Raw genomic sequence first — 27295 nt, 5'->3', positions numbered from 1 at the left:
AATTCCCAGCAACCATATGGTGGCTCATAACCATCTGTAATGAGATCTGGGGCCCTCTTCTGGCCTGCATGTATCCCTGCAGGCATAACACTGTATACATAATAAATAAATAAATCTTAACAAAAAAATAATTTCATGGGCTGGGTGGTGGTGGTGCACACATTTAATTCCAGCATTGGAGGATAGCGGTGGGGAGAAGCAGGTGGATCTCTGTGAGTTCAAGGCCAGCCTGGTCTATAGAGGGAAGGAGTTCCAGGACAGCCAAGGCTACACAGAGAAATCCTGTCTCAAAAAAAAAAAAAAATTTTTTTTTTTTTTCATTGTGGCACATGCTTTCAGTCCCAGCACTCCAGAGGCAGAGGCAGGCAGATCTCTTGGGTTTGAGGCCAGCCTGGTCTACAAAGGGAGTTCTAGAATAGCCAGGCTACACAGAGAAGCCCTGTTTTGAAAAGAAAATCAGGGGTGGGACTGGAGAGATGGCTCAGCAGTTAAGAGCACTGACTATTCTTCCAGAGGACCTGAGTTCAATTTCCAGCAACCACATGGTGGCTCACAACCATCTGTAATGAGATCTGGTGCCCTCTTCTGGCCTGCAGGGACACATGCAGACAGAACACTCTATACATAATAAAATAAATTTTTGTTTTGTTTTGTTTTATTTTTTGAGACAGGGTTTCTCTGTGTAGCTTTGTGCCTGTCCTAGATCTCGCTCTGTAGACCAGGCTGGTCTTGAACTCACAAAGATCTGCCTGCCTCTGCTTCCGGAATGCTGGAATTAAAGGCGTGCGCCACCACCGCCCGGCGAATAAATATTAAAAAAAAAAAAAAAGAAAATCAGGGAATTTCATGGTGCATTTGAGTCCTATGGCCTCAGGGTAAAGGAGATGGTTCAGCAGTAAGAGCGCTTGCCACCAAGTCAGACGACCTGAATTCTATCCCTGGGACCAACATGGCAAAAGGGAAAAACTGATAACCCAAACGGTGTCTCTGCTCTCACATGCTGTGCCACATACATGCCTCACCCCTACACTAAATAAATGTTTTTTAAAATGCGCCTAGGCCTGGGACATTGCTTTGAAGTTTTATTTTTTTCATTTTAAACAAGTTTATTTAAATAAGATGCTTGACTCGACGGGAAAACTATCTAGGATCATTTTGTTCAAGAGTAATTTATCCTGGCTGGGCGGCACACACCTTTAATCCCAGTATTCGGATCTCGGTGAGTTCGAGGCCAGCTTGTCTACAGAGCAAGATCTAGGATAGGCACCAAAACTACACAGAGAAATCCTGTCTTGAAAAACAAACAAACCAAGAGATTTCCTACATGTAACAGCTATGTACAAAAAAGTAATAAAATTGTCCTTGGTTTTACAATGATAAAAACATTAAAATTCTTCAGTCAAACAAGGTATGCAAGGGTTTTATGGTGTTGGATTCTTTCATTACAACAATGAGAGCAAAATAACTTAGTGGAATATGAAGTCAAGAGCTGAATGAGCATGCCACTAATGGAGAAGGGGGATATTTATTTTCACAGAACCAGTGCCTTCCCCCAGATCATCTCCATGTGATGTCAGCCAAAACAGAACAGTGGCTATTCGGTTTAAAAAAGAAGAAATGGGGACAGAGAAGTAAAAGAATAAAGAAAACTATACTGTAGTAGGATGTGGTGGAACCAAATTGCGGCTTTCTAATTAGGAACGCATTCTTGATGTGTAACAAAATTGTGGAGTAAAGTAGTAGGTTCTCTTTTTAGTGGACACCTGTCTGCTGCTGGAACATACCAATCGCATCTTCGTCCTCCACTTCCAGCTGTGCAGGCGTGTCTGAAATCTGCTGACCCCTTGTCTCAGTAGGAACAGCCTCCTGCTATCCTGACAACTCCCAGTAAATTCTGCTTACTGCAGTCCCTTTTTTTCTGGAACAGTTCTTTTTCCCTAATGCTTTGCCACTAAACTCCAAAAGCCAGTCCAAATATCCAGAAATGAGCTCAACTTGGACTATACAGGATTTCTGGCAGTTACATAAGCCAGCATTCCTGAGGAACGTGTGAAGCCAGTTTCCCTCTGCCAAAATGAGTCAATTCCCCTCCCTCTGGCAAAAGAGACATATTGCTACCTAGGGTGTCTATCGACATATCAAAGTGCATGCTGGCCTCTAGGCTCCTTCAGTATTACAAGTTCCTGTTACCCATTTCAAAGTCCATGCTGTAACATCCTGGCATCTCCCTGGTTTCCCTTTCCCCAGCTATTCATTCTCCTTATAACCCCACTATTCTCCATATGTTCTATTTCTGCCCCTGCCTCTCTTTTTGAAACGGGGTTTCTCTGTGTATTCCTGGATGTCCTCACTGGCCTCAAACTCAGAGATCCACCTCTACCTCCCGAGTAATTAAAGGAGTGCACCTCCACAGCCTGGCTTCACTGGTTTCTCTATTCTCTTATCCCCTCCTCTCTCACACAAATAGCCCTGGCCATATCCAGTTTGTTGGCCATGTTCAGTCTATTTCTCTCTCCACTTTGGACTCTACCAGATGGCTGTTTTCTCTCTCGCACACGCGCGTCTACAATAAAAACCTTCCCCCTATGGGAGCTGGGAAGATGGCTAAATAGTTAAAAGCACTTGTTACTCTTCCAGAGGACCCAGGTATGATTCCCACGACCCACATAAGAGCTCACAACTCCAGCTCCAGGGGATCCAGTGCCCTCTTTTGACCTCAGTGGGCCCTGCATGCATGTGGTATACAGACATACACGCAGGCAATACCCATACACATCAAAACAAAACAACAAAAACCCCTTCACCTTAATCATACCATGGAGCAGTCATGTCAGTTTATATAGGTAGTGCACACCTGTAATCCCGACACTTGAGATGCTGAGGCTGGAGGAAAGTTCGAAGCCAACCTAGAACACATACCAGACTGACTCTGTCATTTCATACAGTTTTGCTGTATCCAAGGTTGGAAAAGAGAATGCCCAAAGTTGGGAATTAGTGGTAAGATAATTGCCTGTAGCCATATGGTAGCCTGACCTTGGCCCGAACACAGCTTGAGCCTGAACTTTCTTCTGTTGGTCAGATAAACTACCTTTATGAGCTTTAGAAGGTCAGTCTTTGCAATCATCATGGAAACCACGTAAGCATCTTGAGTGGAACTCCAGAGGAGTCTGGGGTCAGAGCCCAGTGAATAGCGGGTAAAAGGAATTGGGGAGGGCACGAAATGTTCCTGCCTTCAAGACTTCTCTGCTTTTCTTTTTTTCTTTACAGCATGGAATGAAACCAGAGCCTTGAGCACTCAGGATTGGGCCACATCTCTAACCCCTCTCTCTCTCTCTCATTTCTCAGATCCAAAGGCAGAGGACAAAAAACCAGAATGTCCTATTTCCCTTTTGTTCTTTTCTTCCGTCTGGTCCCAAAAGGCAGGGTCCGCGTGGACTTTCCTCTCTAAGGAGGTGCCCTCCCCTTCAAGGCACCCTCGAGTTCCACGCCCCGCCTAAGGGCGACCTACTTCCGGCGAGCCTCCGCTCCCCGCGCCCGCACCGGGGCTTACTCCCTTCCCAGCAGCCCTCGCGCCCAGCAGGGTTTTTGCGGACACCGGGACTGCAAGATGGCGTCGGTCGGTGAGTCGTCGGCTCTTGCCTGGCCGCGGGGTTAGAAGCCCGAGCTGGGCGCAGGATCCAGGGCCACGGTGGGGTGAGGAGGGCTGCGGGGACACTTGCCCTTCTCCCGGGGACTTCACCGCGGCCTCCCTTGAGGCGCGCTGGACACTCGCTCCGAGGGTCTGCGGTGCGCGCCCGCCTCCGTGCACTCTGCGGCGGATTACGGCTGTGCACCGCAGGGCCGGGCGGTGGAAGGCCGAGGCAGCCTGCAGCGGCTTCTCCGGGCCTGCACCTGCGCTGCCGGGAACCATGTGTTTGCCTCTCCGCTGAGGACTAAGCTGCTGCTTTTTTTTCCTCCTGCGACGCAGATCCGGGGGCGCTTGAACTTGTAGGCACGGCAGCGCCTGTCCGTCCCAGAGCGGAGGTTCAAATTAAGGTTCAGGAGCAGCAGTTGCCTCGGATGGGGCCGGACACATTATGTTACACACGCTTCATTTGAACACGCCTACCGAGGTGAAGTGACCTGTTCAAGGTCACAAGTCCTGAGAGCCTAGTTGGGATTCAGACCTCGGTTGGCGGGACCTCTTGGTAAATGGGATTCATTCGCAAAGATTTCCATGTGACAGACAAGCAAGCGTTCCTTTAACACGCGCGTGTTAATCGTTACACTCGTACATCATTGTGCATTGCTGGAGTTACATATTATGTGTATGATGTGTGTGTCTAGGTATGGTCAAGGGAGTGCTGGAGCTTGTGTGCAGCCGGTTAGAGGACAACTTTGAGGAGTGGCTTCCCTTCCTGGGATGAAACTCCAATAGTCAGCTAGCCATTTCACGGTTGTCTCCTCCCCTCCCTTTGAGACAGGGTTTCTCCGTTGTAGCCCAGGTTGGCCCTGAACTTGCAGCCTCTGTTGTTAGCCTCTGTTTCTGAGTGCTAGGATGACAGGCCTATGCCGCTGTGCTCAGCTTGTTCCTGTATTCTTTATCTCAGCCTGCAAAGATGAAAGGGTGAGGTGTCTAAAAATGGAGTGTGAAGAAGCTGAGGTTTTTTTTGTTTGGTTGTTTGACTGGTTTGGTTTTTGGCTTTTCAAGACCAGGGTTTCTTTGTGTAGTCCTAGCTATCTTGGAACTCGCTCTGTAGACCAGGTTGGCCTCAATTTCAGAGATCTGCCTGCCTCTGCCTCCCAAGTGCTGGGACCACCGCCCAGGGCTTTAGAAGCCGTTCTATCTGTAAAATGCCAGGGATTATTAGTGCACAGTGTTTTCAGAAGACAGTGTGAAGAGCATTGATGAGACTGCTTAAGAGGTTGAAGAAGGATTCCCCAAGTTAAGGCCAGCCTGGGCTATAAGTAGACCATTCTCAAAAAAAAAAAAAGTTTAAATTTGGCGCTCCCTGCCCCCCTCTTTTTTTTAAGACAGGTTCTCTCTAAATAGCCCTTACTGTCCTAGAACTCACTATGTAGACCAGGCTGTCCTTGAACTCAAAGAAATCTCCCTGCTTCTGCCTCCTGGGTGTTGGAATCAAAGGCAGTGTACCACCATACCAGGCTTGAAGTTTTCGATCTTATTTAATAAGTAGATGATTAGTGTGAGGAGCCCTTTGGACTAAGGACTAAAAAGTTTAGTACACTTAGTTAGCTGGAGGTGGTAATGCACAACTGTCATTCTAGCACTTGGAGAGGTGAGGCAGGGGGACGGCCATAAGTTTAAGGCCATTCAGTACTACATAGAAATACCCTGTCTCAAACCAAAAGATAATTTAGTTCAAGAAAGATATGTGGGGCTGGGTAATAGAGTTATAGCTTTGTTGGTAAAGTGCTTGGCTAGCATGCACAAAGTCCTGGGTTCTACCACCAGCACCACATAAAACCTGTGATTCTAGCATTTGGAAGGTGGCAGGATCAGGTATCCAACAACATCCGTGGTACACAGCAGCAAGTTTAATTCCAGCTTGTAAGACCCTGTCTTTAAAAAAAAAAAACAAAAAACTAATAGACAGGGCATGGTGTCACATGAGAGAGAGAGAGAGAGAGAGAGAGAGAGAGAGAGAGAGTGTGTGTGTGTGTGTGTGTGTGTGCGCGTGCGCGCACGCACACACAGAAGAGCCATAAGGAAACTATAGAGATCAGAAAACAGCTTTCCAGGGTTTTAACCACTGCACATACTTTTTTGCAGGGAGGGAGGTTCAAGACAGAGTTTCTCTGTGTAACAGCCCTAGTTGTCCCAGAACCAGCTCTGTAGACCAGGCTGGCCTTACTGCACATACTTTTAATCCCAGTTCTCTAGAGGCAAAGGCAGGCAGATCTCTTGAGTTCAAGGTCAGCTTGATTTGCATATCAAGTTCTATGACAGCCAGGGCTATAGAGAGAGACCTTGTTTCAAGAAACAAAGATAATGGAACAAAATCGCTGGCCCACAATGCAGGACTCCGTTGATGTGAGCTGGGCATCTGGATTTCCTCTGGGGCACTTGAATAAGATCAGTTCACATAACCTGACTTATTCACTGTTACTCTGGTAAAGGAATTGGAGTTTATGCCTCCTAAGTATTGATTTTTTTTTTTAAGTGAGGGAAGTAACAGTTACTAGAAGCACATAAGATTTGGGAATGGGGGTGTTGTCTAGGATGTCTCAGTGGTTAAGAGCACTTGTTGCTCTTGCAGAGGACCAGAGCTTGGTTCCCAGCTCCCACATGGTTCATATTCATCTGTAACTCCAGTTCCAGGGCATCTGATGCCTTCCTCTTACCTCTTTGGATACCAGGCATGAATATGGTGTACATACATGCATGCAAGCAAAATACTCAAGTACATATAATAAAAATAAATATTTTGTAAAAGTTTTAAATGATTTTATTTTTATTTTATGTGCATTGTTATTTTGCCTGCATGTGTGTCTGATGGTGTCAGAGCCCCTGGAATGGAATTACAGACAGTTGTGATCTGCCATGTGAATGCTGGGAATTAAACTTGGATCCTCTGGAAGAGCAGCCAGTGTTCTTAACCACTGAACTATCTCTCCAACTTCATTAAAATAAATCTTTTTATTTTATTTATTTATTTATTTATTTATTTATTTATTTTGAGACACAGTCTCTGTATGAAGCCCTGTCTGTCCTGGAACTTACTATGTAGGCTGGCCTTGAATTTACAGAGATATACCTGCCTGTCTCCAGAGTGCTGGGATGATAAAAGGCATGCACCACCATGCTCAGCTTTTCAAAATTATTTTTTGTTAACAATATTTTGTGTGTGCAAGCATATTCATGCCACAGCGTGCATGTGGAAGTTAAAGAACAATTTGTGGGAGTCGGTTCTCCTCCAAACCCTTGGATGTTCTCAGGCACAGATCCCCAGGAGTTGGACAGACCTATCCTGAGATTGGTTTCCAGAGCATGGAGACAAGTTGTGAGATTTGATTCGCTTCCTTCCAGTGTATGGGTTCCTCTCACCGTGGGGTGATCATTAACTCTGTGTGACGACTGAAGGTCGTCAGAACTGGGAGGTTGGCTTGGTGGTTAAGAACACTTGTTATTCTTGTAGAGGTCTAGAGGACCTGGGTTTGGTTCCCAGCACCCACATAACGTGCCTCACAAACCACTGTAACTACAGCTCCTTATGTGTACATACCTGACACACACATAATTAAAAATACATCTTTCAAGTAAATGAAAAAGGAAGGCAAATGTTAGGAATTTATTTATTTATTATATATGCAGTGTTCTGCCTGCATGTTTGCCTGCACACCAGAAGAGGGCACCAGATCTCATTACAGATGATTGTGAGCCATCATGTGGTTGCTGGGAATTGAACTCAGGACCTCTGGAAGAAACAGCCAGTGCTCTTAACCTCTGAGCCATCTCTCCAGTGTGATTTTTATTTTTTTGAGACAGTTTTGTTTGTAGTTCACACTTTGATATCTTGATCATCGTGTCCACACCTCTTAAGAGCTGGGATTACAGGTGTGTGCCACCATGCTTGACTTAAATGTTAGCTTTATAGTGCTCTATGCTGCTCTCCATTTTATTCTTTTTTTTCCCCCCTTGGAGTTGAGGATCGAACCCAGGCACTTGAGCTTGCTAGGCAAGTGCTCTATCAACCCCCTCCATTTTATTCTTTTTTGTGGCCCTTAGCTCTCTTCTTTACAGTCATTCTCAGTAAGCTATTAGACATATTGTCGGTTTATAAAGCTTTTTTTCTTTTTTAATCTTACTTTTTAGGTGTATGGGTACTTTTGCCTATGTGCATGTCTGTACACCACATAACATGCTTGGTGCCAGAGGAGACCAGAAGGTGACTGGATTATAGACTGTTAGGAGCTGACATGTGGATGCTGGGAATTAAATCCAGGTCCTCTGAGTTCTTGTCTGCTGAGCCATCTCTCCAGCCCTTGGTGTTTAAAGCTTTTACTAAACAGCTCTATCACATAGGCTTAGGCCTACACTAGTGGTTTTGGTTGATATATTTATTCAGAAAATGACTGATGGGCAGCATCTGTGTGCTTCATATACCTGCAAGAGCAGTTGAAATGGTACATGGAAGAGTGCTGTGTGTGTGTTGCTGAAAGGTTCGTCAGTGTTTTTGTTTTGTTTTTCTTGCAGTGCCACTGAAGGATAAGAAGCTCATGGAGGTTAAACTTGGAGAGCTGCCAAGCTGGATAATGATGCGGAATTTCACCCCCAGCGGCATTGTGGGGGCCATTCAGAGAGGTCAGTGTCTCGGGGTGTGAGGACAAGAGCAGTGCTCTTGTCTTCCGGTCTCTTTTTGCGGTGAGGTAGTCTGGCTGATAAAGGCCTTTCTGTCCTGAGATTTGTTGGTTTTGTAGAGGGGACGATGATGGTGGTTAATTCCTGAATTTCTGTGTTTGCGTGAGCCTATCAAAGGCTGACTGTGAAGCTGGGAATGGTGGAGCACACCTGGATCTCTGAGAGTTCCAGGACAGCCAGGGCTGTTACACAGAGATAATTCTAAACAAAATAAAACAGAGGCTGACTATGTGGGAAGGGCAACCGCTCAGTGGGTGATGGGGTTGCTGTGCAAGCATGAAGATGTGAGTTTTGGTTCCCAGTGCTCGTGTTAAAAGCTCTGTGTGGCCCGGCGGTGGTGGTGGCGCACACCTTTAATCCCAGCACTCAGAGGCAGAGGCAGGCAGATCTCTGTGAGTTTGAGGCCAGCCTGGGCTACAGAGCGAGTTCCAGGACAGCCAAGGCTGTTACACAGAGAACCCCTGTCTCAAAAAAACAAACAAAAAAAGCAGTGTGTGCCTGTGGTTCCAGCACTGAGAGGCAGAGATAGGAGGATCCCTCCCCAGGAGCTCACTGGCTGCTAGTTAGTCTAGCTAACTGGTCAGCTCCAAGTTCAGTGAGCCACCTGTCTCAAAACATGGAGACCAATAACTACCTGACGCCGACCTCTGCCTCCACACACTTTCTCTCACATCTGTGAACGGGAAAATGCACACGCCATTTGCATGCATACACATAAAAACAACAAAGGTGAGCTCTGAGATGTTTCAGCCCAGGAAATGTTTTGCATCTTTTGAGGCCATGAACTAGCCTTGAACTTTCCTTGAACCTACCTCAGCCTCCCAAGTAATGGTGCCACCATGCCCAGCTCAAAATAAATTTATTGCTTTGGATCAGTGCCTCTGTCTTGGAGGAAACTGAAAAACCAGATGTGTTTACACACACCTGTACTTCTAGCACTAGGAAGCTGGAGGCAGGAGGATCTAGAGTTCATTGTCACCTTTACCAAATTTGTTGGCTGTGATACATGAGACTCTAGTCTCAAAAAGAAAAATTATAAATAAACAAAACAAAGACTTGAGAAGAAAATGAGTTTGAATCATGGTGGTCACCAGCCTGTACCATGCTCATCCTTCTTCAAGCCTTCCTAAACATTTCAAACGGCGCATCCTTGAGGCCTGTGCACATAGTAAGTACAGGACTGGCCAGATCTTCAGTGGAGTCATGCATGGCCTCTGGCCTCCTCAAGGGATGTATTTTCCTAATCTGGCCACCCCATGCTGTCATTCCTGTGGCTTGGTCTTGAGGCTTTCCCTCCAGTTCTGCCCTCAGAATATTCTACCTTTTACCCCCATGTCTATTTACAGCTGTCCAGGAAATTAATGTGGCCTATGGTTATAGCTCCTCCTGGGCAATCCTTGGAATTTTAAACTTTTAATAATGCCTATCAAAACATTCCGTTTTGTTGTTGTTTGGATCTCACTATATAGCTGTGACTGCAATAAAACTTGTAGAGCAGGCTGGTCTGAACTCAAGAGATCCCCCCGCTTTACCTCTGAGGTGCCTTTTTTGTTTGTTATGAGACAGGGTCTCGGGTAAGCAGGTCTCAAATTCAGTTTGTAACTGAAGATAACTTTGAACTTGTGATCCTTCTGCCTCTACCCACAGTGGACCATCTCACCTTGTTCATTCTTTTTCACTAACTAGAGTATGTTTATACCCTCTCTGGTGAATGCACCTGGCTGCTTATATTTAAGGCACTCAGTGCTGTCATGAAGGGCTTCATTAGTCAACCTAGCTGGCTCTGGTGAAGTAGCCCTTATTGGGGGTTGGAATCTGGGGCAGAATTAGAATAAGAGGGTCCCCAGGCTGGAGGTGGGGGTGAAGTAGGGAGCAAAGATTAACAAGCTGAGCCAAATTTATAAGGCTAAAGCCAAAGAAAGTGTAGCTGCCCTATTAAAATGGGCCTTAGCTCTAGGGCTAGTCTTGGGTCATGGGGACAGAACCCCACAGGGCATTTGTGCTGTCCACCATCATCAGTAAATGTAGGGTGGGTTGCTGTGAGAGCCCCCGCAATCCCACTGTACACTGCATTATTGGCAGCAAGCGCCTCCTCTGTTGCAGGTTCTGACCGGTATTACAACAAGTACATCAACGTGCGGAAAGGCAGCATCTCGGGGATTACCATGGTGCTGGCAGCCTACGTGGTTTTCAGCTACTGCCTTTCTTACAAGGAACTCAGTAAGTGCTGTGACATGACTCAGCTTCCTGCTACCCAGGATGCTGGATTTGTTAGATGTGGCAATCCACAATCAGCAGTGGAGCTTTGGGATGCTCCTTACCCTTTCTTCAGCCTGAAAGGAAGTTACAGTCATGTGGCATGTATGATACCATTTTAAGTGAGGAGCTTATGAAAAAAATCACAGGAAAGATAAGATGGAATTAGGCTAAAGTTTAGCGTTTGGGAAGCATAATATACAATGCTGAAAGCTGGCATGTCTTCCTGGCAGCCAATGTGAAGAAGGAGGCAGTGGGCTGAATAGTATGACCCAGTGTCTGGCACAGCACGGCTATTCCTGTCTCAGGCCTGGGCTGGTGAAACCTGATGGGAGACTGGGAACAGCAGCCTCTGTTGATTTCACAGCTGTTCTCACAGCACCAGCTCCTGCCAGTCTCATTGGACCTGGGCAACACTGCTAGTTTAAGGAAACCAGTTTAGGCATCTCACATGGGAGAAAATTAGCCAGATGGCAGGTCCTAAGGATTCGCTGATTGTGAACTGTTGCCATCACTCGCCTATGCTTTCACTGGAACACATAGTGGGAGACTGTTTTTCCTAACTTTAGAACATGAGCGGCGACGCAAGTACCACTGAAGAAGGGTCACTGTGGAGGGCACTGCACCCCGGAACACAACCGCCTGCCCTACTCCCATTCATGAATCCAACTGTGGCTGAGTCTTCATAAGAACTAGTGTCCAATAAAAGGTGACTGGCTCATGCACTGCTTGCCTGGAGTATTATGTTCTGTGCTTCTGTTCCTTTGTCACACAGCCCATGACTGGCTCTGTACACCGCTGTGTTGCTTGGGATTGTGTCCCAGCTCACTGTGGGTAGCATGTCATCTGGGGCTCAACTGCCCAAGAGGTCTGTCCTCTGCCATAAGCACTGTGGCTGTTTAGAGGTGCTGTGGCCTTTGGTTGGCAGGCAAAACAAAGCATGGGCCCTGACTCATGACAATTTTTCTTTTGGGGGACAGAGTCTCTACTTAGCTCTGGCTGTCCTGAAATTTACCACGCAGACCAGGCTGGGCTCAAAGAACCAGCCTGCCTCTGCCTCACAAGTGATAGATCAAAGATGTGGGCTACCACACCTGGCTTTTTAAAGAAATTTTGTGCACGGGTATTTTCCCTGCATGTATGTATGTATATATATATATATATATATATATGTGTGTGTGTGTGTGTGTATGCACATCACATGTGCCTGGTGCCCACAAAGATTATTGAATCCCTTGGAACTAGTTATTAGCTGCCATTTGGGTTCTGGGAATAAAACACAGGTACTGTAAGAGCAGTAAATATTTTTAAATTACAATTTTAAATTATGTGTATAGGTATTTGCCCCCCGCCCTATGTATGTATGTGTATGTATGTATGTATGTATGTATGTATGTATGTATGTATGTATATATACACACATACACACACAACTTATTATCTGGACCATTTGTGTTCCTGATACTACAGAAGCCAGGGAACTGGAGTTACAAGTGGTTGTGGGTGCTAGGAATCAACTAGGGGCCTCTGAAGAACAGCCAGTGCTTATAACTAAGCCATCTCTCCAGCCCACTCCTGGACATTTTAACAATGTGGGGGATTTGGGGATAGATAGCCTGAATGTCTTCCAACCCTCCTTTCTCATGAGGACTACCAGCGTACTGGTAAAATGGCTCGAGTTAAGACTTTGTGGATGGGTGGTAAGGTACCAGCCTGCCTAAAGCCAGCACTCCACTCTCCCTGCGGCACTCCCCATTGCTGCCTCTTCAAGATTTAAGGCCAAGCCAATTCCTTATGCGAGTGGAGGAGAGGAATGGAGAATACTCAATGCATAGAGCCTACCTGAATGGGGATAGAGCTAGGCCTGGCTTGGAGGACTAGGTGTCATCAAAGGTAACGAGGTATAATATGCTAAGTCCCTAAAGTAATGAAACGTAGGCTAAAAAACAAGCTTTTTAATCAACTTCATAAAAAGTATTCTTGTAACTGAACTTAGATAGGCCCACTCGCCCAGCAGGTTGCAGGTGATAGATTCACATTTTCTAGGCTCAAGGATGGGTGGCTTCTGCATGCCACAGGGTCTGAGTGACAGCAGAGCTTGCTTGGCAGGAGGTAGGCGCAGATCAGGTGGGTCAGCTATTTAAGGTGGTCTGCAGCACTGGCTGAAGGTGTACCCGAAGCACAGTCAGGTAGGGGCTCCACGAGAAAGCAAGCCCAGAAAAGCTGCTCAGCCTGGGGGCCTGACACCAGGGCCAGGCCAGGCAGTGGATGCTCCAGGTCTGTCTGTCAGGAAGGGCTCCCTGTTCAAGTCACATAGGCACAGCTTGAGGCTTCAGCTGGACATGGAGAAAGCAGGCTGACCTGGTCGCAGCCCCATAGGATCCACGCATCCTCCTCTCCAGGTGCTGGTGTCTAATGAGGCCCTGCGGGGGACTGCTGGCCATCTTCCACACAAGACCAAGAAAGAAGCACAGCCCTTCCCAGCTTCTGTCCAAGAGGGCAGTGTGCAGGGAGTTCAAAAAAAAAGAAAAGTGAGGCACTGACGTCCAAGCAAACTGGCCCAGGGGACCCAAATGAAGCACACGTCCCTTCTTTTAAAAAAAAAGATTACAGCAAAATGATAGGACAGACATGGCCCATCAAATGTGCCCTGGCACGTGTGCTGCGGCTCTAGCCAAAGTCCTGCCAGCACTCCATTCAGCAGCTAAGTGCTTGTTCCCAACAGCAGGGCTCTCAGGCTGCTCCAGATTCCGGCTGCTGTCACTGTCCACTGAGAAAGGCCAGATGCCCTTTGGTGCATCTGTTGGCGTAGTGTCCTTTTTCACCACACTGGAACAGGAGGGAAGGAAAGAGAAAAGCATGAGAACTGGCATGCTATCTAAGGCAGTGCCTGTGAAGAAGCTCAGAAGAGGCAACGGGGCCGACACAGGGAGCAGCTCCCCAGCCCCACTGCACCTGTACTGGACCCAGGCCTGCCCACCAGGCTCCCACAGCACCCAGGAGCTCCCCACCTGCCCCTCCACAGGGCAGGCCAATCACCTTACCTGTGAGCCAATGTCTGGGGTTCCTAGAAAAGATAGGACGGACCAACCCGAAAGAAACTCCAGGCTCCTGCCCCAGTTCAGGGAGCCATTGCTGAGAACACTGAGGGTGGGTCCGAAGCTTTCCCCCTGGATCTTGTATACATTTCCAAACTACCTGAGGACAGGCTTTGACCACAGGGCCAGAGCAATCTCAGTCCCTCAACCTGGAGAAGGCATAGCTGGTCGTGTCACCTGACAGAGCTGTAACTAACCCTGTAGTGCCCGTTCTTCTACTGCCTCAAGAGAGAATTATCCAGAAATGAACAGCAGCCCTGGTCTAACACTGAACAAAAGAGCAGGAGACTGCAAGGGACCACAATTCTGTGCTGATTCTCCATTAGGTCCCCATGCCCATGACAACTCAGCCCTGGCTTCCTTAGTGGCAGTCTGTCAGTATCCAGCACTTGAAGGTCTCACATCGGGTAGCCCTGGCTGGCCTTGAACTCAGATCTCTCAGATCTGCCTGCTTCTGGCTCCCATGTGTGGGGTTTAAAGGCATGTGCTACCACTTCCTTCCCTTCCTCCAGGAAAAGAAACTTCTCCAGGACAGAGCAGGGTAACAATGCCTGGTTGTATAGCACTGCCTAAGGCCAATGTGTATGAACACCCTATGACTCACAAGCCAGCAAAAAGCAGATGCCAGTGGACATCAGATAAGAATTAACTAACGCCAAAGTGTTCAAATCAGTGCTATTGTTAGGAACAACAGCCATAAATAATTTGTCTTTTAACAGACCTGGTGAAATAAGCTGTGGTTATGTAGCCTCTGAAAAAGATCAATCAGACTTTCACGCACAGCCATGGAATGATCCTAAAGTATTACATAGAAAGGATAGATTAGGCTTGCTCTAAGAGTACATGTGTGTGCATGTGTGCGTGTGTGTGCATTCTTACATACATGTGTGTTTGCCCATGTGTGGAGGCCCCAAAGTGACAGTGTTCCTTCTCTCTACTTCAGAGGCAGGGTCTCAAATGAGCCTAGAGCTCACTGACTGGCTCACCTAGCTCCAGGATCTTGTCTTCACTAGTGAGCTGGGTAGGCAAGCTGCCATGCCCACCTGGGATGCACATAGGTGCTAAGGATCAAACTCTGGTACCCATGGTTACAAATGTCTTACCCACTGAGCCGCCTCCCACACCTGAAGTCCTCATACGTCTATTTCTGTGGGTGTCACTACTGACTCACCATGCGAACATTTCCCAGCATGTTTTGTGATTTTTTAATCACATGTTCATCCTTCAGAAGTCTAGTTGTGGACACATCCCTCAGAGGATGAGGGCTCGTTCCTGTCAGATACAGTGGTACACCCTCAAGCTTTTAACTTTTTAGCTCTCAAAGATGCAAACACAAGTCCAAACTCGTGTAAGGCCTAGCAAGCAACTACAGACTCTCATGAGACTCTGGGCCTATCACCAAGAGTTCATTTCTTGTATAGGCTGGGCTGTGCTCCTAATTCAATTCCTGCCAGTGTGGGCCCAAAGCTTTATCCTGTGCCTTTGCCATGCACACATGGGCTGCTTTGAGCATCACTCTACCCTGAAGCATTTCCATTTTGTTCTTCTACCCTTTAGAAATTCTCATGTCAAAGCACAGTGCACTCATTCACCAGCGTGTGTGTACCTTCCTCCACCTGTCTAGTCAGTGCAGGAAGGAGATGGTGACTAGCCACCACAGTGGAGGCCCACCTTTACTCTTCAAACCAGCAATGTTCAACCATAACCACACATCCGAGGAGTGAGGGAATGACCACTAACTGAAGACCCTGCCCTGTCCCCCAATGACCCCCACCCCTACCCCAGGGACTCACCTTGTAGCAAGTGACCTGCTCCAACGGCCGGGGTCCCCGGTTGCCTGCACTGCTGTTTTGACTCTGCATGACCCCAATGACCTGCGGGGCTCTCTGCTGGTTGGGAGAAGAGTTCTGACTCGTTAACTGGATCAAGGAGGACGACCTTTGTAATGGCGGATTGTTACTTTGCTGGAAAGAGTTACACAACACGGTTTTACTGCGGAAAACACGTGCACGCGGACTACCAATGGGGACGGAAAAAAAGAGGACAGGACCTCTCCCGCACGACCAGCAGGAAGAGGGCTTCTGCAATGGCCTGCCCCAGGAGAGTGGGCCGAAAAGAAAGTTCTGGTGATGATGGCAGGAGCTGCTGTCTGAAAAAACACCATGCAGACACACAAAGACAAGAACCAAAAGTAGAAAAGAAAACATGGAGGAGACGAGAGGAAGTCTCTGGGCAGTGGGGTGAGGGCATGATCAGGCCTTACTTTTGTTTCTGAGGTTCTAGCTTCAGGTCAGGATGAACGCTTGGTTCAGCCAGATGTTTAGCAGCCTACACGGCGAGCAACAGTCACAGAAAAAAAGTTGGAGCCTGACACGCTAGCCTGCAGTCTAGGGGCTGAGAGGGCCCTCCTCTAGGGAGTCACATGGGAAAGGGGAGTGGGGCTCTTAGGTGGGGATTCCAGAGCTAGGCACCTCCAACCAGTAGGGATCTTGGCTCTGACCCAGGAAATGTCAGGCTAGAGCTAGGAACCCCCAGGCTATAAGCTGCACTTGTGCCAGGGACTGCCTGGCTTTCCTCAGGAAGTCTGATTTGCTTGGTGCCACCATCTCCCAAGGGTGGGGGTCTGTGCAGGCCCCTTTAGGCTCTGGCAGTGGAAGGACTGAAAGGGGACATGGTTCCTGACTTAAAGCCAGCCAGCCGAAGTAAGGCTTCTGCAGTGTAGTCAGCTTATATACAGGTGCCCTGCCTGTCATGTAGGCCAGCCCTTCCTCTGGGCCCACTCCTGTCAGCAAGCCCAGGGTACCCTGGTTTGAACACTACTATACACCCCTGTTTATCCATGGCACTTCCTCTTTCCTTGTGCTTAGGGATAAACACTGACTAGATTGTGGGGCTGGCTAATCTTTTATTCCTGATAGTGACAGTAATCCCCACTGGAGCCATGGAGACACTAACCAGTTATCAGTCAATCTTGGTCATGCTCTTATTTCTGCCACTGCTTGACAGTAACCCATCAGGTAAATCCCTCCCTCCAGGAGGTCAAGTTTCTTCCTTTGTAAAGGGAAGGTTCTGGCTCAGAAGCAAGAACAGCCAATGTGGGCCCAGTCCCTGTGCCCTGGCTCAGTTCCCAAGGCAGACACCAGAGCCAGAACTGCACAGTGCATGTTTACAGTGATTCTGCTACATGGACCCATCTCCCACCTGCTCTGGGGCTTGCTGCCCTCCATTTCTAAAACAAGCAAACTGCTTCGCTCTGATTTTTCTGTTGCAATGAGAGAGTACATCGCCTCTCCCCTGCCTCCCCCTTTACCCTCCTCACACCCCCCCCCCTGGGGTTTATAGCAGACCTCACACTGAGTGGATAATGAGGCCGTGTCTGCAGGCCGTGTGGCCAGGAGCAACCAAGGTACAATACCTTTGTTGGAGGCTGTGTCTGCTGTGGTAGCGGGGGCTGCTCAGTAGTTCCCATGGGCAGTTCAAATCGGGGGCTAGTCAGAGAAGATGACAGGGCATGAGGTTAGGCCAGGTGGTGTTTTGAAAGCCACACTTACCCTCTGAGCAAAACATCCCAAACTTTAGGACCCAGGGCGAGACTGGCACAAAAGAATGGATGGTGGTGCCCTTGGGCAAGTGCTGCTCTAAAGGAAGGCATGGTCTTCCTGGTACTTGTGCTGGGCAGGAGGAGGCATGCATGGAAGCCCCTCCCCCATGCAGTCTAATTGGAGTGTCAGGACCTCCTGACAATGCACAGAAGTACTACTCAGTGACAAGCAGGCATCCCTGGACCAGATGCAAGCTCCAGGGTTTTCATCTAGGAGCAGGACCCAGTAGCAGCACTGGCCACTTGTCTTCATTAAGAGGCAAGAGACCACAACACAAATCAGGCAACTATACAACTGCTAGCAGGCTGGGAATGTGGACTAAAGCAGCAGTAAAAGGGAAAGCTCTCTTCAGTCCCCATTATCACTTCAGACAGAAGCCCAGTTCCACAACTAGTAAGGAACTTAGACTCTCAAGGTCAAGGCTATGGACCAGAAAAAGGATGCTAATCCTGTGGTACAAGAAGAGCCCAGCTTCAGAGGTCCAAATGGCTCTGCACTTGACCAGGTACCACCAGCTACCAACACCACTGACTAAGCCCTGAACCTCAGGGGTTGTATATGGGAAACAACCATACTCTCTCTTCCACTGTCTGTGGTCCATGAACTACTGTATAAGGAACACCAAACTCAGGGCCAACACAGGTGAGTCTCTAATTCCCACAAAGGCTACTGTATGAGAGCTGTTCTGGAATACAGGGCTCATAGCTTTCACCAGATTCCTCAATGGCCCACGGCTAACAGATGGTTAAATGCTGGGCTAGGCAGAGCTGCCTTTGGGCTCTAAAAGAAGCAGCAGCAGCAGACATAGCAGTGGCTCCTCCCCACCTCCCAGCTCTACCCAGACGGGCACCTAGGATGTCCCCAGAGGGGCAGCAGCAAAGCTGCTATCAGGATACTCACTGCATGAATTTACAGGAGGGTCCCTCAGGGCAGAATCCCACGAGGTAATTCACACAAATGACTCTTCGAGTGTGCCGGTGCCTGCACAGGGGACCTGCAAAACCCAGCATTCAAGTCATTCAGACTTCCTTTCAGTGAGGCAACGCCTAAGTGTCCCACTACCAGTCAGAGCCCGGCTTAGACCAGAGTGGCTTCAAATGCTGGCTTCCTGTCTCATTCAGCAGGGAAGGTGTGCAGCACCCTAGACTCTCCATGCTGAGCTTATTAAAAATGCAAGTGGGAACACCATGCTCACAGCTTCCTTGGGAGGCTTGAGGGAAATGATGGGTAGGAAAATGCTCCACAGGCAGGTGTGGTAGCACCCACCTGAAATCCCAGCACTTGGGAGACCAACAGAAGAGAACTGAGTTTAAAGAGCTTGGGCTATACAGTGAGATTCTGCCACAAGGGAGATAGATAGATAGATAGATAGATAGATAGATAGATAGATAGATAGATAGCAAGTCTCACTGGCCACAGCACATCAGGTTTTGCTGAGCCAGGTAGGATAGGGGAAGTGATGCCTCAAGAGGATCATCTGGTAGCCTAGGGGATCAGGTGGGCCTGAGGAAGGCCCCGTCACCTACCATGCTTACAGAAGCCGCGGTCATACCAAGGGCAGTCCTTGATCTTGGACTCAGGGTCAATGTGCAGGAAGGGGCACTCCTTGTTGCTGCATTCCCCTGCAGGAAATGTGGACACATAGCTTCATGGAACTGTACTAGGACTGTCTCCCGAAGCAAAGGGATCAGGAGGTTCTAGTGTCTAGGAGCAGCCTGCTCATGTACCAGCTGAGGGCAAAGTCTGTGAAGCTACGACAAGTCCTGCCTCCACACACATCACTGCTGCTGGGAGGGTACTAGGACATCTTAGCCTGTGGCATCCCAAGGTAGTGGGGGACCAGATATTAAGTGTATCCATTGAGACCAGGAAATCACTATTATGCTGACTCTTTACATCTATGAGCTGTCACTCATAGGAAGGTTTGAGGAACTCTAACTTTTAGGAGAAACATTAGAACTATATGGTAGTTAAAGCTGGGTCTCTGTGGTGGCAATGGGTAAGTCTTGCTGAAGATACCATGTGTGGACCAGCATATCTCAGGAGCATCAGGTGCTGGACCCACAGCATGAGGAAGCACCGTTACACTGCCCTCTGCAATCAATGCTAACACATAATTCTACCTACAGTACAGAGGAATGCTCCAGCTCACTTGCTTGCTAATAGACCCAGTGCCCTTCACCTAGCCACAACGACTTCCCTGTTGCCAAGATGAATACTTAGTCACATCTGGTCCTTTCTTAGCCTCCATCTCAGGATTTTCCTCTGGGACCTTCCCAGATCACTCTGCTGAAGCCAATTCATATCTCTCCCCCCACCTACCCACCCCAGGAGCTGAGGACCGAACCCAGGGCCTTGCACTCGCTAGGCAAGCACTCTACCACTGAGTTAAATCCCCAACCCGCCAATTCATATCTTACAAAACATTTCCCATGACCAATTCTCCATTATACCCCTAGTTTATCAATTACCTGACTCTGGGCCACTGGAGCAAGATTTTAGCATGCAAGAAAAGGACTGTCCCTTTAACACCTAGAGGGAGAGGATCCTTAACACAAGTGTGTTGCTCACCTGCCAACAGCTGTAGCTGCAGTATCTGCACAAGGCAGACTGCTCTACAAGGGACAGGCAAGCAAAGGGGCCAACAGAGACATGGAGGGATACCCCAAGACAGTCTGCAGAGGTGGGCCCTGCTGCTATGGGTGACAGGTGAGATAGTAATGATAAATGTGGCAAATGGAACAAGCTTGAGAAGGCAGGGAGCTAGGAAGCCTGCATCTTATTTCTGTCGTTTTGGCCTCCCAGCTTATTATACTGCTTCAAAAAACAAAGCAAAACAAGCAAGAGTTATCACCAATGATAAATAATATCATTAAGAAAGAAAGAAAGAAAGAAAGAAAAGAAAGAAAGAAAGAAAGAAAGAAAGAAAGAAAGAAAGAAAGAAAGAAAGAGAGAGGAGAGAGAGAGAGAAAGACAGAAAGGAAGGAAGGAAGGAAGGAAGGAAGGAAGGAAGGAAGGAAGGAAGGAAGGAAGGAAGGAAGGAAGGAAGAAAGAAAGAAAAAAGAAAGAAAGAAAGAAAGAAAGAAAGAAAGAAAGAAAGAAAGAAAGAAAGAAAGAAAGAAAGAAAGAAAGAAAAGAGATGAAACTAAGGTGCCAGCATCCAAAGGCAGGCATGGTGACTCTTAACCCGTTAGCCCAGCACTTGGGAGACAGAAAGGTAGGGGGTTCACTAAATAGTCAAGACAAGCCAGGTCTATATAGTAAATTACAGACCAATACAGAGCAACAACCAGTCTTTAAAAAAAAAAAAAAAAAAAAAACACAGTAAGAACAAACCCCAAGCACATTGGGATGCCAGAACAACCAAAATCTCCTCTAGTAACAGTGCTTTGAAAGCTCAACACATGCCCAATACTCAGCTTACCATTACTTTCTTCTTGGCAGTATACAGGGCCGGAGGCCACAGAAGCCTTTGGGCTGACCAACAGAGCTTCCTGAGATACCACTAACAGCAGACCAGAGCAGAGACCCTGCAGACTAAGTTCTGTGCCAGCCCTAGCACTTCCGCTCTGCTCCTGCTTCTCCATAAGGCCACTCCAAACAGTAGGGGCCTCATGACCTCTCATCAGAGTGAAAAGCAATCTTAGTTTCATGGGAAGAGAAGGTTCACGTCCACCAGAAGACAGACAGCCCCAGACTTGCTATTACAAGGACTGCTGGGATAGCCATACAACTACCTAGGATCATACTCCCAGAAAGAAGGAAGAAAATCAAGCTGGGGGCGATCAGAGACCAAGCCAGATGTGAATTTTACAAATAAGGCTGCTATGAGCAAAGACAGTCTCCACTCAGTTTCCTTGCTCACTCACTGGGACCCTTATTAAGTCTCAATATCCCAAAGTGCTCCAAACCCTGAAGTTCCATGAGGACATAAAGCTACCACAGAGAACAGTAACTCCCCCTTACAGAAGAACCAGCTCAGGCCCCCAGGCTCTGTCCAACTTCTGGAAAGATGGGAGAAACAGAGGTGCAGTGGGGCCCTGAGCAGCCACTGGGCCCCTGGGGCTTGGCTCTCAGCAGAGCCTCCCAGAATTCTATGTGCCTTACCGAACTTGGAGTAAAAGTAGCACTCGGGCATCTTGGTCATGTCGTACTCATGCAAGAACTCACACTGGTCTCCTTTCTTGCACAGTCCTCTCAGCCAGTGTTTGCACACAACTGTCTTCTCACCACTAATGTGGCGGAATGGACACATGCCCCCTGCCAAGGAAGAGTGAAGAGATATACAGGCTCAGTTGGAAATTAACCTAGGGGCTGCTGGAGAGCTGTTATCCTACACTTCTTTGAACCACTTGAAACCAGCAGAGGTGTCTTCGGAGAAGGCAATGTGGATTTAGGAGGTATACAAGTAAACACTGCATTTTGTGGGCGTACAAGTGTTTTTGCCTGTCTGTGAACCACCACATTTTTCCATAGTGTCTGCAGAGGCCAGAAAGTGGGGCAGGGTGTCAGATGCCCTGGAATGGGAGTTACAGATGGTTGTGAGTTGCCATGTGGGTGCTGGGAATTGAACTTGGGTCTTCTAGAAGAGCAGCCAGTGCTCTTAACCACTGAGTCATCTCTCTAGCCTCACTTTATATTTTAATAGCCATGTATTTGAGTTTAAAGTATTTTAGAAAAACCCAACTGGAGACCGGCGGTGGTGGCGCACGCCTTTAATCCCAGCACTTGGGAGGCAGAGGTAGGTGGATCTCTGAGTTCGAGGCCAGCCTGGTTTACAGGGTGAGTTCCAGGAAAGGCTCCAAAGCTACAGAGAAACCCTGTCTCAAAAAATCCAAAAAGCAAAAACAAAACAAAACAAAAAAACCCACAGAACTAGAATACTGCTGGGTGTTGTGACACACACCTTTAATCCCAGTACCCATGAGACAAAGGCATGCAGATCTCTGAGTTTAAAGCCACCTTGGTCTACATAGGGAGTTCCAGGCCAGTCAGGGCTACACAGTGAGATCCTGTCTCAAAACAACAAAACACTAAAATATCATGTCATAATATAGTATAAGACAGATACACAATAAGCCTGGGGTAGGGATCAGTTGGTTCCTTAAACAGAAACTAGCTCTAGTAGTACACAGTTAGTAGAAATAGAAAAGTTGGAAGGGGCCTAAAAATAATAAGCCTTACAGGATAAAGAGGACCATTAGCAGAATGGACTCCAGGAAGGCCACGTCTTATTAAAAGTGCTCTCCAGCCACAAGACCAAAGTCAGCTTTGTAACTGAAGAGATGTGACATACACAAACAGGAGCAGTGTCCTTCTGCAGCAGGATGTGTCCTACCCGGATGGGACAGAGCCATCCTCTAGGGATGTCACACTTGTAACCGATGGCTTGCCAGGACTGCTGGAAGGTCTACTGAGAAAAAGGCTGTGACTAAGAAAGACGAACGAGACCAGCCCTGCTCAGAACGTCTGGCCACAGTGGAAGGAAATGCTCTACATTTTCACTATCCAGTACAGCAGCCACTAGCCTCATGTGACTGCTGAACATTCGAGTTAGCAGCAGCATGCCTGAAGAACTAGACTTAAAGATTTTAATTGGTCAGCACACGTATGTGGCTAGCAGCTATGGGACAGCTATAGTGTCATGAATTAAGGATGGCTCTGTAGCAGAAGATGGATGGTCACGTCCCTGGGGGAGTTTCAGGAGCTCCATAGTGTATGACACATATTATCTGGGGACCTGGCGTCCCTTTTGGGATTCTCAGTCTCATTAATAAAAGACATTAATAAAATGGACTCAAGAGGAAGCCAAGGACAATGTTATAGAAGTTTGAGAAAAACAACAGTCTGCCAATATCTGTCTAGCTACCTAACAGTCAGAGGGCAGAACAGCTGAGCAAACATTTGGGAATGAGATCAGGACACAATGAAGGAGTGATGTCCTGACCAGAAACCTATTTGAATCACCTCCAGGGGCTTCTACTTCAGCAGCAAGTAACTGTACTGTGGAGCCCAAACTCACTAGACCAATCCACCCATTCAAACCATCCCTTTGCTCTAGGTTTGTGCTCCCTAGTCAAGCTTCTGGTTAAAATTTACTTTCCTAAATAAATTCCCAGAGGGAGAAAAATGCCCAGATGTATGCATGACACATAAGGTCCTGCTCACTAATACCTATGAATCAATGGATAGCCAGAGTCCCATAGCATCTGTGGAGGTCTGGTTAGTTAGTGTCAACAAGACCCCAGAAGAAAGATTGATGGAGTCTTTACCTAAGGAACAGCTTGTACACACTGAAATTCTTAAAAAAAAAAAAAAAAAAAAAAAAAAAAAAAAAAAAAAAAAAAAAAAGTCTGTATTCCAACACTGTGTGTGGCCACATGCAATTCTGGGAAGATGAAAAGTTCCTGAAAGGCTCTATGTTCCCTTTATCTATGTCTGAGAAGAAAAAAATGACACAAGAAAGCATCCTCTAAGTTAGGCAAGCTCATGTGTTTAGATCCTCTAGCCTAGCCAAGCCACAACTTAATTTAGGGACACCTATCTACGGAGAGCAATACAAGCAGATACCTGGTGGCCTGTAAATCTGCTGGGGGAAAAGTAGGGTACCTCAGGAAGGATGTGAGGAAGTCAAGATTGTCTTACCTTTGCCACAGGCAGCTTTCAAAAAGAATTCACAGACAGCAGCCCCCGACTCTGTAAAAGGAAAGAGCCAGTTATCAACCAACACCAGGTGCCAATGGGAGACTCTTTAGTCCAGGGTGTATTGAGCTGGCAAAACCCACAAAGCCCATGCCTGGCATGGTGGCATATACCTGTAATCCTAGCACTCAAGAGGCAGAGGCAAGTGAATCTCTGAGTTCTAGGCTAGCCTGGTCTACATATTAAGTTCAAGACCAGCTAGGGCTACACAGTGAGACCCTGTCTCAAAGCAAACACCACTTGTTTCAGTCAAATCGTGAAATGTGACCTGTATGGTGGAACTAAACATCATTGTTCTTTCTGAGAACCTCCTAAAAGCCCATAGCTTCCAAGACATCTAAGAGTGGGTGGAGAAGGCAAGAAGGATCACAAGATCACAGAAATAAGTTAATTACCCCCAGCTCAGACCTCCCAGTAGAGTTAATTTACAGGTACATTAGCATGAGACACAGAGAGAGAGAGAATGAATGGTCTCACAGGAAATAACAATGAGTAGATGAGGCCTTTGAACAGGGACAAATTCCAGAGCAGGCAGGTGCCTCTAAGATAGGAGAATACTGTAAGTAAAGACAGCAAGCCATTAATATGCAAGGTTCACATGGAATTACAAAGGAGCATGGTCTTTCATCCCCATGGTGCAGCCAGCTCTGGGTGGACAGTAAAACTATAGAGTCAGGATATGGCAGCAGTCAGTGGGCCCAGGGCCATCTATTCTATTGCATCTAGAAATTCACCAGCCATGATTGAAGAACAATTCTTGACTTCATCAACAGTCTTCACTGATTCAATCAGTGTGTATTTTCAGAAAACAAACTTTAAAAAAAACCAGCCAGGTGGTGGTGGCACACGCCTTTAATCCCAACACTCAGAACTCAGAGCCAGTCGGAATCTCTGTGAGTTCAAGCAGCTGTAAGGCAGTGTGGTCTACAAATCAAGAGTTCTGGGATAGGCTCCAAAAGCTACACAGAGAAACCCTGTCTTGAAAAACTAAACCGAAAAAAAAAAAAACAAAAACAAACAAACAAACAAACAAACAAAACCAGAGATGGCATTCCTTAAGACTACTCAAGTGCTTCCTCTTGCTAACTTCAAGAAATTCAGAGCTTCACAGAAGCAGGCAGGTCTGCTGGATCAGAGTAAAAGTGGTAGAATGTAGAGATATTGCTGGCGTGATGGTGTACACTGGTAATCCCAGTACGGGTGAAGGGAACTGAGTGGAAGATTTCAAGTTCAAGAAAGCATGGCTACACAGTAAATTCTAGGTCAGCCTTGGCACAAAAAAAATAAAATAAATAAAAAAAACGAAGACTGGAAATGTGTCAGGTAGAGTCTGAGCATGCACAAAGCTCTGGTTCAATCCCAGCACTACAGAATGGGAGTGGAGGTTAAGGAGGATCAGGAGTTCAAGCCATCCTAGCTACATAAGGAATTCCAGGCAGCTAGACTACAGGAAACTTCAATAGCAAAATAAAACAAACTATTATCTAAGAGTACAGGTGATCTTTCTATTAGAAGTTAGTCTTGCTCCTCTTTAAGGTCACGGCAGATTTTACATTGTTTTCTTTTTTTTTTTTTTCATCGAGCGGGTTTCTCTGTGTAGCTTTGCGCCTTTCTGGGACTCATTGGTAGCCAGGCTGGCCTCGAACTCACAGAGATCCACTGGCTCTGCTCAGGCGATTAAAGGGTGCCGGGATTAAAGGCGTGCCGGGATTAAAGGCGTGCCGGGATTAAAGGCGTGCCGGGATTAAAGGGGTGCCGGGATTAAAGGCGTGCCGGGATTAAAGGCGTGCCGGGATTAAAGGCGTGCCGGGATTAAAGGCGTGCCGGGATTAAAGGCGTGCCGGGATTAAAGGCGTGCCGGGATTAAAGGCGTGCCGGGATTAAAGGCGTGCCGGGATTAAAGGCGTGCCGGGATTAAAGGCGTGCCGGGATTAAAGGCGTGCCGGGATTAAAGGCGTGCCGGGATTAAAGGCGTGCTGCGCCACCCCATCGTCACAGGGACCAGCAAGGAGGGTCGGTAGCCTTGCTGGGCTTTGACATACTCTAAACAACCACAAAATAGAAGTGAATGTTGAGGTCACCCACCAGGTCTGGAACTGAGCTGGAGAGATACCCATGCTATGTACCTCCCTGGCTCTCCAAGAAAACAGTCATGTGAGGGGCTTACTACTGCGCACCTACCTCCACAGACTTGTGGAGTGGGAGGAAAAGAGCTGCCCACACGTATTGTCCCATGGTCTCAAGGTAGCGCCCTGACAAGTCAAGAGAACGCCTACTGTTTAAGAGTGGACATAATGTGTGTGCAAGAACGACCTGGCCAAAGACAGGTTATGTCTGAATTGGAGCTGCTCCCCAAAACATAAGATATCCCACCAGCATGGGAAAGCTACCATCACCTGAAGAGAGACAGTAGAGGGAGCCTGAGCTGAAGTTCCCCCAGGGACCTGTGTTGGGGCAAGAGACCCGGAGGTGGAGCAGTGAGAAAAAAGAATTCCAGAACAAGGAAGGAGTTCCCAAGAGTAAGAAGACCCAAGTAAGACTGCAGTGAAGATCTACTAACTGCCTAGTTCTGACGAAAGTAAGAAAGGAGCAAAGAGGTGAAAATGGGGGACATTCTAGAGCTTCGCTCTAGTAGGAGCAGAGTGGGAGAGGGGAGCTCCGCTTAAGGATAACACGCACTCATTGAAGAACTACTCGAACAACCGACACCGCCCTGCTGTCCCGAGGATTGCCAGGGAACAGTCCCCCGGGATCAGGGACCCAAGGAAAGGGCTCCCGAGTTTAAGTGACACGGGGATGTCCCAGGACGGAAAAGGAGGAGCTGGGCGAGGTGAGGGTCCCGTGACCCCGGGTTGGGGAAGCCCCTGGTCAGAATCGGCGTCGCCCACCCGCCGGGCCCCATGCTCACTATCCATGCCAGGGAAGGGCAGCGGCTGCGCCCCGAGCTGCTGCTCCACGGCGATCTCCAAGTCGAACTTGATGTGGTCCACGCTGGCGATAATTTCCTGCATGGTGGCGGCGGCGGCCTCCGGCCCGGCTCCTCCTCGCGTCTCTCAGCCGCCTTCCCCAACTCACTCCACTCTCCGCCGGTCCCCTCCTTTTATCCCGCCGCCACCGCCGCCCCGCAAGGGATGCCGGGAGCGCGCCGGCCCTATTTCCTCCCCGCCCACCGCCCAGACCCAGCCAATAGAGCGCGGAATCCTGCCTTTCCTTCAGGCCTGGCTAGACGCTGGCCGAACGCCCTTCCGGGCCGTACTCTGAAAGCACCTGTGAGG

At 47.9% G+C, this 27295-nt stretch overlaps 2 protein-coding genes across 4 annotated transcripts; one reads left to right on the top strand and one right to left on the bottom strand.

Annotated features, from left to right (window-relative positions):
- The first annotated feature begins 3511 nt into the window (after positions 1-3511).
- Atp5mf (ATP synthase membrane subunit f) lies at positions 3512-11343 on the top strand. The gene is made up of 4 exons (XM_028890334.1): positions 3512-3620; positions 8198-8305; positions 10466-10582; positions 11188-11343. Exons 1-4 carry the CDS (start codon positions 3608-3610, stop codon positions 11214-11216), a joined length of 267 nt encoding a protein of 88 aa, XP_028746167.1. The 5' UTR covers positions 3512-3607; the 3' UTR covers positions 11217-11343.
- A 1940-nt stretch (positions 11344-13283) lies between these two features.
- Cpsf4 (cleavage and polyadenylation specific factor 4) lies at positions 13284-27151 on the bottom strand. Of its 3 annotated transcripts, none has more exons than XM_028890326.2 (8): positions 26929-27151; positions 23964-24014; positions 21426-21578; positions 18845-18940; positions 18219-18312; positions 17132-17204; positions 15510-15680; positions 13284-13447 (listed from the first exon to the last, which is right to left on the bottom strand). In XM_028890326.2, the coding sequence occupies exons 1-8, from the start codon at positions 27029-27031 to the stop codon at positions 13379-13381; spliced, it is 810 nt and encodes a 269-aa protein (XP_028746159.1). In that variant the 5' UTR covers positions 27032-27151; the 3' UTR covers positions 13284-13378. The 3 variants fall into 3 exon arrangements, with proteins under 3 accessions (XP_028746159.1, XP_028746160.1, XP_028746161.1); XM_028890327.2 differs by having other exon boundaries at positions 15510-15605; XM_028890328.2 differs by having other exon boundaries at positions 15510-15602.
- Positions 27152-27295: the final 144 nt, after the last annotated feature.

This window comes from Peromyscus leucopus, chromosome 23 (assembly GCF_004664715.2).
Source record: "Peromyscus leucopus breed LL Stock chromosome 23, UCI_PerLeu_2.1, whole genome shotgun sequence".
NCBI lineage: Eukaryota > Metazoa > Chordata > Mammalia > Rodentia > Cricetidae > Peromyscus > Peromyscus leucopus.
The sequence above is the reverse complement of the archived record's forward strand: the minus strand, read 5'-3'. Positions and strand labels throughout refer to the sequence as shown.